The 9,386-nt window shown below is 52.8% G+C and overlaps 3 protein-coding genes across 3 annotated transcripts in view; 2 read left to right on the top strand and 1 right to left on the bottom strand.

Moving 5' to 3' along the window:
* Window positions 1-1,329: 1,329 nt before the first annotated feature.
* On the bottom strand, window positions 1,330-2,570 carry NGA_0078700 (uncharacterized protein). Its single transcript, XM_005855196.1, has 4 exons — window positions 2,396-2,570; window positions 2,078-2,260; window positions 1,915-1,974; window positions 1,330-1,624 (listed from the first exon to the last, which is right to left on the bottom strand). Exons 1-4 carry the CDS (start codon window positions 2,444-2,446, stop codon window positions 1,562-1,564), a joined length of 357 nt encoding a protein of 118 aa, XP_005855258.1. The 5' UTR covers window positions 2,447-2,570; the 3' UTR covers window positions 1,330-1,561.
* Window positions 2,571-3,569: 999 nt separating this feature from the next.
* On the top strand, window positions 3,570-4,941 carry NGA_0078900 (uncharacterized protein). The gene is made up of 2 exons (XM_005855198.1): window positions 3,570-4,132; window positions 4,348-4,941. The coding sequence occupies exons 1-2, from the start codon at window positions 3,576-3,578 to the stop codon at window positions 4,907-4,909; spliced, it is 1,119 nt and encodes a 372-aa protein (XP_005855260.1). The 5' UTR covers window positions 3,570-3,575; the 3' UTR covers window positions 4,910-4,941.
* Window positions 4,942-6,616: 1,675 nt separating this feature from the next.
* The window catches only part of NGA_0078800 (sulfate transporter), a 7,309-nt gene continuing 4,539 nt past the window's right edge, over window positions 6,617-9,386 (top strand). Inside the window, exons 1-3 of the mRNA XM_005855197.1 lie at window positions 6,617-7,616; window positions 7,775-8,649; window positions 8,834-9,241. Coding sequence (XP_005855259.1) covers window positions 6,671-7,616; window positions 7,775-8,649; window positions 8,834-9,241 — 2,229 coding nt within the window. The 5' untranslated portion in view covers window positions 6,617-6,670. The remainder of the gene's footprint in view (window positions 7,617-7,774; window positions 8,650-8,833; window positions 9,242-9,386) is intronic.

The raw sequence follows: 9,386 nt of genomic DNA, 5'->3' as shown, positions 1-9,386 counted from the left end.
AGGGGGGACGGGGGGCGGTGGGAGGGATCCATCCAAACATGCAAAACGACAGCGCATGCACGCCTCTGTGCCTCCACAAGGGACGTGTGAAGCCAGGTGGAGAAAGCGACACGTTCGAGATCAATTTGATGGGGAGGGAGGCGCGAGATCGTACAGGTCCTCGGGCACTGACGCCAAGACGGAGCCTCCGTCCTGGTGCCGACTTACGGATGGAGATAATCTCTTCATGGGCCACCAGGTCTTGTAGGGACGTGGGCCGGTATTTTTCGACCCAGGGCATGCTATTGAAGGCTTGATCGGGCGCGGCTGCAGGTTGGACTTGACGAACGTCTGGTGCGGCGTCTATTTTCTCTGTCTCGGTGCTGTATTGATGTGGATGGGAAAGGAGGAGAGCGTGGGCAGATGACGGGGATTTTACTGACAATGGTACGCGCATGCTCGGTCTAAGAAGAGTTGAGTCTCAACCCGAACACTGAAAGAAACAAAAAATAAAGCACTTTTGTGGCCCAAAGACTGCTATGTTGAGGGGCTGAGGGAACATCCTCAGGAGGAGGGCAAGGAAACAGGGGACGCAACGTACCTGCTGGAAGCATCCATGTCCATGGATGTCATGCTGCTCTTTATCCTGACCACTACCGCAGCGTGATGCCTGACACGAAAGTGTGCGCCGGAGAAGCGTGAGTCGGGAGGCGTCTGTTTTATTATGCTGCGGGGGGTTGGGGGGTGGGAGGGAAATGGCAGAAAGGCAGAAAAAGCGATCGGGTAGCGAGAACCTCCTCGTGGAGGGACGCAAAAACAAAAACAAAAAAAGACGGAGAAAAATGAAACTCGCGGGGCAGAGCACGTGAGACATGGTGTATTACTCCGATTGCGAGAGGTTTGCCTAATGGGAAGCATTGTGATGAAAGTCTGACGGGCAGCGCTCATTCTGGGGGTCCTTGATGCTTCCTCTCGTACTATTTTCTAGGGAATGACCGTTCTTTCCTGACCATGAAGTATTGAATGCGGCCTTTTTGTCTTAAATTATTCTTGTATTTGGCTCCGAAAAATCGGCATCTGGCCGTAATGGTGTGCCACGACATTAGATGGGGGTCTTGAAAGGGAAAAATGCCATGAGGCCGCCGTGACATGATATTTCTGAGGTCAAAACTTAGCAAAACATTTTTGATGCGTTCATTGGCATGTAATCAGAAGTAAGTAGCGCATGTTTTATCTTTTACATAAATGTCCTCTGCATTACAGTTCCCCCACGACCGGTCAAAGTATGATATATGTGCAATAGAAGCGCGCTTTCCTGCATCTGTCTACCTTCGCAGTTAAGTTTTGGTACCCGTTGTGAAGAGCGAGTGACATAAACTTTTTGATAGCAAAGGATCCCAGCAATTGGCACAGAATCCCTCTTTAAATGAGGGTATGCTTTGTTTGAAATGTTTCCCGTGGAAGGTTTTCGACACGGCTTTTTGCCCATGGTGGATCATCCTGCCCGCCATCTTTTCGTGACACAGGACGGAAATAGTTCTTTCGAATTAAAGGGCACCCAACAAGGTGGACACAATCGTCGTCACTGTCGCTTAGTCAAAATTCCCTGTGGGTTCCCGAGTGTGTCGTCCAAGGAATCCAATTCCTGTGCACGGAGAGACAGGGGAAGAGAGAGAGAGAGAGAGGGGTGTATGCGAGAATGATGGAACTTGGTGCCTTGTCACGATCTGTCCGTGCCTTTCCAGATCCGCCTTCGTGGAAACTATCAATCTGATACTCAGGCGTCTCCGCCGGAGCATGTCTGCAGGGACAGACGGGGCATCACGTTCCCTTTTCCAATGCCATAACTCCTTTCCCTCCTCCTCTCCTCCTAGGCTTCGCCTTCTTGGCACCATGACAATCGCGGTCGCCATTTTTCGTTTCGGGCACACGTACCGATTCCGTCTCCTCGATCTCAGCGTCCAAGCGTTTGGCTTCGGAAAAAGCGCCTCGCGACTATCAAGAACGGGGTGCAGAAAGGGTTAAAGAAATGAATTGGCAGTTGTTAGGGTTGGGGTTAGTATTAATTGGCGCATGCTTAATGTCTTTTTCTCGTTACCTTCGCCCAGTCTCTGTGATAAATGCTGTCTTCCCGGCGCTGGTATGCCAGGGCATATGCTCTTTCCAAGTGCCGACGTTCTTCAAAGTGAGCGAGTACGCGAGAAAGCGAGAATGTGCCGAAGCAAATCCGTAGTACGAACAAGGTCGCGCAGATAATTGTGAGGAGCAATAGGGCACAAAGCTGTACGGTCGGGGTGAGGGGGTAGGAAGGGGGAGGGAGAGATCAAAATGCATGTAGTGACGACCAGATGATAGTTATAGCATCGGTTCAATAGAATATATATGCAATGGTCGAGCCGAGTTTCATGACACTTACCGTGAGGGATGATTCACTGTGGCTGACGGTGGCCAAAAAATGGGACGCCATGGGGACGAAGGCAACCGAAACCTAAGAGGAAGCGTGTCCAAAGGGCCTTTGCTTCGTCCTTACGCGCACAGGGTCTTGTATCAGCGCGCTTACCTATCTGCATCCACAGCGAGGTCGCTGTCGTGGGAATGCCCAGAAGGTTCGGGGCGTACGCAATCATTACTGAGGCGCTAAATGGAACACGACACACCCCCGCGGCGCCTTCAAGGCCTTCCGTGATTATTTCGTTGTAGCACCAACGATGGGGATGAAATCGAAAGTACGCATCTCTAACAACTGTAGGAGGCCCCAAAAACAATCGCCTTATTCAATCGAGATTTTTAATCAAAAGGCTGCGTATTCTTTGCAGGTACCGCATTACATGTCCACGGGACGTACACCATTTGAGCGAGGACGGTAGCCTCAGTCAGCGACTTGTTAAGCACCTGGACACTAAGGCTGTTTTTCACTTGCACAACGAGGAGGATTAAACGAGATCTGACCACCAGACCTTTTTCCTTTGCCTAGCGGCGTGTCCAGCAGCGGGATGTGCGGAGATTTTTTTCAGTTATCATCGTCCTCGATGGTGCGCGACCTGCGAAAACCTCCTCTATCCTTGTCTTCTTGGCAAGCAGCCCCCTCTTATGTACTATGTCCCTTCCACGCGACAGAACCTGTTTCCAGGAACTCAGAAAGTGCAGTTCAGGTAGCTAGACAAGGAACGTTCTGACTATAATGCTTTTCGTCGTATCTGGACATTTTCCTCGCGGTCATGCATGAGTCAAAGAGGGCCTCGCGAAAGAGAGCGCTGAACACACCCTTCATTAAAACCATGCAAGATTAGGGTGCACGATTGAACCGGGAATCCCTAATACGATTTGTCGAAGACGTGCATGAGATGTGAAGAAAGCGTGGTGTCACTTTACCCTCAGGAGGTCACTCTGCCCATTTCCCTTCGGCAGTACATCTCTCTGCCACGTTTCGCTTTTACGCGGTCATTTGCCTCAGGTGTGCTCTCAAAAATAGTGGAAATATAAGACTAGTAGATCTATGCTCATTTTACTCCTGGTTTTCGGGTCCACGTTTAGGTTTTTCGACTGGGAGGAGAAAAAACGTCTCTTCACTACCATTCCGGCCCACTGCTTGGGAAATGGGCCAGAAGAAAGCCTCCCGCCCTTTTCCCCTTCTCGAACGCCCCCTGTGCCACTGCCAATTCCTTGCCATCCTAGCATTACTCGCACCGGCGCGTGCGTTTCTACTCCGTCCCTGCTCGCAATGGTACCTGCCGACTTCCCACCCATCGTCAATTCGTTCTTCGCTTCGATCCTCTGCGCCTCCCACTCCACCTTCAGACAATGACGGCCCCGCACCCTCCCTCGAAAATGGACCCGCTTCTTCTCCTTCCCCTGTTCCTTCCTCTCCTCCTACCCCTCCTCCTCCCCCTCCCACGGCCAAGGAATATTTCTTCGGAACGGCCGGGGAGTTCGACGAGGATTTGGCCTACCTCGGCATTTCTCGGCAACGCCTCTTGTTGAACGCGGGCGTGGCCACCACGCTCGCCCTGGGTGCCAATTTCGTCGGGGTGACAAGCGCGTTGTTAAACACCTTCTCCACCCCGGAGACGATGTCGGATTGGAAACTGGACGTGCTCTACCCCGTGCGCGGGTTTAAACGCTTTGTCGATACCGAGGACGGTTATGAGTTCAGGTAACGGACACAGCCAAGATACATACCAAGGGAACAAGCGAGCGCCTGGCTAGGATGATGCGTGTCCGGATGATGCGTGTCCCAATGGTGGTCGTGGGCCCTGGCTGCCATCCTCGGTCATTCACAGCTCGTAGGGCCTAGGCGGGCAGGCTTCGCCTGCGTCTATCACCGTGTACCGACCTCTCTTTGCTTCCTCCGTCCCTGGCATTTCACAGGTACCCACAATCGTGGCTGTCCGACCAAGCGATCCTCCTGGCAGACACCCAAGCTCGCACTGCCACCTTGTCTTCGCCTTCCTCTCCCTCCGACCGCCCTCCGAGGGCCCCGCCCTCCTCGACCAGAGCGGTCCGACCGGATGCGGCGTTTGGTCCCCCCGGAGGAAACCGGGAGGAGAATCTCTCGGTGATTAAATCGGTCGTGATGCCGGGCTTTTCCTTGGCCGAGACGCTGGGACCCCCGACAGCAGCGGCAGAGTTGCTCCTTTCTACAGCCATCGCCCCCCCTGGTTCCGGAAAGGTCGCCAATTTGGTGATGGCGCAGGAAGAAACGCGAGATGGAGGGGGGAAGACGTTGGAAAGGAAGGTGTATGTCTTCGAGTACCTGGTTGGAAGGGAGGGAGGAAGGGATGGCGACCGGTCGCATAGTTTGAGTGTGATTGCCCCACGGGAGAAGGAAAGCGCGTTGTTCACCTTGACCGTGTTAGCACCCGAGAGACGGTGGGAGGATCGAGAAAAAGAGCTAAGGGAAGTGGCGTCCAGTTTTCGATTGACGCGATGAGAAGCTTTTTTGAACAAATTGTCAAATGCGCGTGGAAAGGACATATGGCGCTCTCTTCTTATTGGGTTTTGATTGGAACTTTCGTTTACGAAAAGTGCAGCAGCAGGCTATATATATCGATACAAAAGCGTACCAGCCTTCATTCACTAGTAAAAAAGCCTCCCGTGAGTCTCCCGTCTATATCCTTTGTCACATCATAGAAACTAGATCACCGGTAGCCCTGCAAGATTAGAAAGAAGATTGGGAGGGAGGATGGAGGGTCGAGGTGGAGAAAGCCAGGCAGGTCGGGCGTCTTTGATGACCTGTCCCAAAACTTATTATTGTCGTCGCATTGAAGTACGCCGTGTGAAAGTTACTCCTAGACGCCAATATTCTGCCTATTCTTTAACCGGGCTGGTTGCCACTTAGACCTCCCGTTTGCGGTCCGCATTTCTGGAGCTGAAGGAAATTTTTAACCCGCATGCTCCCTTGATTCCCTCCGATTTACACTATCAAGTCATCATCTTGAAGTGGATGTTCAACAATAACAGGCCTGATCCCACAAGTACAGTTTTGAGAGGATGTGCTTTTTGACGGTCAAGTGTTTGAATTGCCTTTTCCCCGCCAGGCCGGAACCATGGCGCTCTCGCCCATTACAGCTCTGGCACTATTATATCAGCTTTCTACCTTGATCATCGTAGCTATTAGAACCTTAAATACGAAAGACTTGATTCGCCACTTGCAGGATATGCCCGTCCTGGACGGGTATTTTTAGGGGCCTTCAGCGGATTGTGCATCACAGGTTATGCTTAGTCCTTAAGAAGTATTCCTGCAATTTGAGCAACAAGCCTGACGTTTTATAACAACCCATCGTTAAGGAATCTATTGCAAAAGTGAAGGAAAATGCGATATATCACTCCGAAAACGTGGGAGCAAATACAAAAAGGACAAGGGATTCAATTTTCTCGTGCATAAGCAAGGGGAGCGTAGATAAACACTTTGCACAACAGGCGTCGACGCAGGTGAGAGAGGTTCAGGTGCGAGAAATACAGGTCCGAGAAGCATCGAAAGCAATTGGAGTCGCCTTTGCAAGGATCTTATCGCAATCTTGTTTTTGACCTTTGAGTATCCATAAAAAATTCCGATACGTGAAGCCTCCCTCCGGTACCTCCTTTCCTCTATCTTCAGTCCTGAAGCGATACCAAGGAAAGGAAAGTTGTACAATTAAATTGATGTCTTCTGTCTGGAAAGAATCGTACAGTCATACGCTAGCGGCACCACTAAGACATAAGAAAATGGCCACAATCGAGTTTCAAGGGACCTTAGAAGAATCTTCAAGTTAAATAATCCCGGAGACCGGCTGTAGATGCAAAGTCGAAGAGGATTCCAAAAAAACCCTATTCGACGATCAGCACCGCCTTGAAAAAATCCTGACATGTCCGGCAAGTGTTCCTGGTCACTCTTTTTTCACGGGCAGTACGATTGAGAGGGAAGCACGAATACTGAAAGCGGTGCACGCAGCGGAGATTTATCCAGTATGAAGTCATCTGACTGGATACAGCCCGTGCTAGTGCATAGAACCTTTTATGAGAAATATAAATGCGTGTACCTACAATCGCGCCCAATGGTATACAGATCGGCCAAAGTGATGCATCCTTAAAGACAACGTGATAGACTTATGTGTCTTAGACAACGTGCGTGACTAATGCGTGCATTTCCCTTTACCTCACAACAAAAAGGGCAACGGAAGAATCGTCGCCTCCCGGCCCTTTTCCGAGTACCATGGCCTCAACACCACCACGAGGCAATAGTTTTGACCCTAAGGACAACCACTCCTCACGAATGCCGCCCTTGCGCAGTCTTTCTTTTGCGTCCTCCCTTGTTGGCTCCCTTCAGCCTCATGTAGAAGAAGGTTGTTCTTCTGCAAAAACTTCAGGAAGTCACAACAGTCCTTTATCTCCGCGTCCAGCACGACGTCCATCTGGACGTCCTCCATCTCTTTCGTCCTCGATTGACGATCTAGATCAGATAGATTTGGAAGTTCTCACATCCACGCTTTCCCCAACGGCCCATGCTCTTCCGCGCAACTCAACTCTTCGCATGAAGCGATTCGACAGTGCCTTGGCCACGCCCTATGGTCCCGAGCTACCCATGAACCTTGCAAGGGCCCCTTACTCGGACAGAATGAGCTACAACTACACCTTCATCCCCTCCATAGGGCAAACTTGGCGTAAACTCGCCCAAGAACTCAAATCGCGGTTGCACATTCCGTACCTCCCCTGGTGGGGTTTGAGAGGCCGGGACTACTTCGTTCATGAAGTGTGGCACGACGCCATGGCCGGCTTGACCTGCGCTTTGCTTGCAATTCCGGAGTCCCTCTCCTACATGATCTTGGCCTCCCTCGCCCCCGTGGTAGGTCTTCACACTGCGGCCATTCCCCCCTTTGCCTACGCTTTACTGGGTACGAGCCCCCACACGTCCGTGGGACCTATCTCCCTGGTGTCGCTCTACCTCCCATCTGTCTTCGTGGCCCTGGGCTTGAAAATCGACGATTACTCGGCAGCGGCACACAAAGCGCGGCAAGAAGCGGGCTCGGTGGTGGCGATTTATGTGTGTTGTTTGTTTGGGGTCATGTCTCTTTTGCGGCTGGGGGGGCTGATCCGCTTTCTCTCCCACACGGTCATGACGGGGTTCATCTGTGCCTCGGGCGTGTACGTCTCCATCAAAGGTGAGGACGGGCAGGGAGAAAGAATGGAACAGAGGATAGGAAGAGAGGCGACGAGGGGAAGGAGCAGTAAAGGGCAGAAAATCCTAGCCGTTCGAGAACATCAGGCCGGTCCAACCTAGTTGACCTGTGTTCCTTTGTCTCTTTCGCCCTTCTTGTAGAGCTTCGGCATATCCTGCACGTGCCCCCGCCCAAGGAGGCCTTCCAATACAACTACCAGGTCCTGGTCTGGATCGTCCGAAGCTTCCCCCGGGCAGATCCACGGACCTTGGCCTTGGGTGGCGTGTCACTTTTAAGCCTATTGACGATCAAATTCCTCAAACGCCGATTTCCTGCCACGCCCGAACGCCTGCGTTCGCGGGCCTTCAATTGCTGGTACTACTTGTCCTCCTTCTCGACCCCTATCGTCATCTTCATCGGGACCTTGATCTCCAAATCCTTGGCCGAGCACGGGCAAGCCGTTCCAGTCTTGGGCAGTTTCCCGTCAGGCCTTGTCATTCCCTCTTTTCCCCCGGTGGCCCGTTTCCCCCCCAGCGATTTGATCAAACAAGCCTTGCCCATCGCACTCCTGGCCTACGTGGAAGCCGTCTCCATCGCCAAGAGATATTCCGCCCTGTTTGGCTACAAATTGGACTTGAACCAGGACATGGCTAGTTATTCCCTTGCCAACCTTTTGTCGGCTTTGTGGGGAGGCGTGACGCCCTCGGGGTCCTTTGCCCGAACGGCCTTGCAGGCCGAAGTGGGTTCCCGGTCCAGTTGGGCCAATATCTTCACGGGGACCTTCGTGATTGTTTGCTTGTACCAAACGCACATATTGCACGACGTGCCATATTGCGTGTTGGGTGCGCTGGTCGTCTCCGCCATGGTGAACCTGATCAATTTCCGGGAATTTTACCATGCCCTGCGGATCGCACGCATGTCGGGCCTGGTCATGGTCTTCACATTTCTCGTGACGCTGTTGTGGAGCGTCGAGCACGGCTTGTTCTACGGCATTGTCGCCTCGCTGGCTTTGCTCCTGAGTCAGCTGTCGGACGTGGTGAGAAGAGGCAGACTGGGATGGAAAGAGGGTCGATGGCCGGACGGAAAGAAGGGGTAGAGGGTTCGGGTTCAGTGGGTGTCTTTCTCATTCATATGCCCTCTCTCACGTCTTTAGTGGTTGTGTTTCTCGTTCATATGCTACCCTCGCTTATCTGTCGCCCCCTGTCTCCGGGTATCATCAGGACGCAGTCATCCTGGGCGAAGAACCCCCTCGGGTGGACGCCAGCGGGAAGCGCGTCGCCGCCCACTACCCGCACTTGGTCTCCCTCCGAGACAACCCCCGGGCCCTGCCCTGCAATGGGGGCCATGGCATTATCGTCCTCCGTCCCGTGGCCAGTCTTTTTTTTGGGAACGCCGAGCTTTTGGTGTCGATGATGGAGAAGCTTCTGGAAAACGAAAAGGGCGATGCCCGGAGCCGCGTCGCGGGGACGCCCCCCGCCACGGCCGAAGCGCTGGAACAAGAATCTCCGAGTCAAGGGCCCTCCCGAGAAGAAGATACGTGCATCCCCAAACCCCAGCATCAGTCCCAAGACGAACTCGAAGCTCAAACCAAAAGCAATGGCACCACGGGCGGTGCGCCTCCCGCCTTGGTACCCGGTACGTCGTGAGAGCAAGTGAGGGAGGATACCATTCCCATCAGAAGAGAATTTCCTTTCCTATCGTCCCGTTCCAGAGCTACATCGTTGTGTGGGCATTCTTCCTCTGCGCACGTCGCACTTGCCACCTGTACGACGG

The sequence above is a fragment of the Nannochloropsis gaditana genome (genome assembly GCF_000240725.1).
Source record: "Nannochloropsis gaditana CCMP526 unplaced genomic scaffold scaffold259, whole genome shotgun sequence".
NCBI classification, from domain to species: domain Eukaryota; class Eustigmatophyceae; order Eustigmatales; family Monodopsidaceae; genus Microchloropsis; species Microchloropsis gaditana.
Note: the sequence above shows the minus strand (reverse complement) of the source record. Positions and strands in the feature narration are given on the sequence as shown.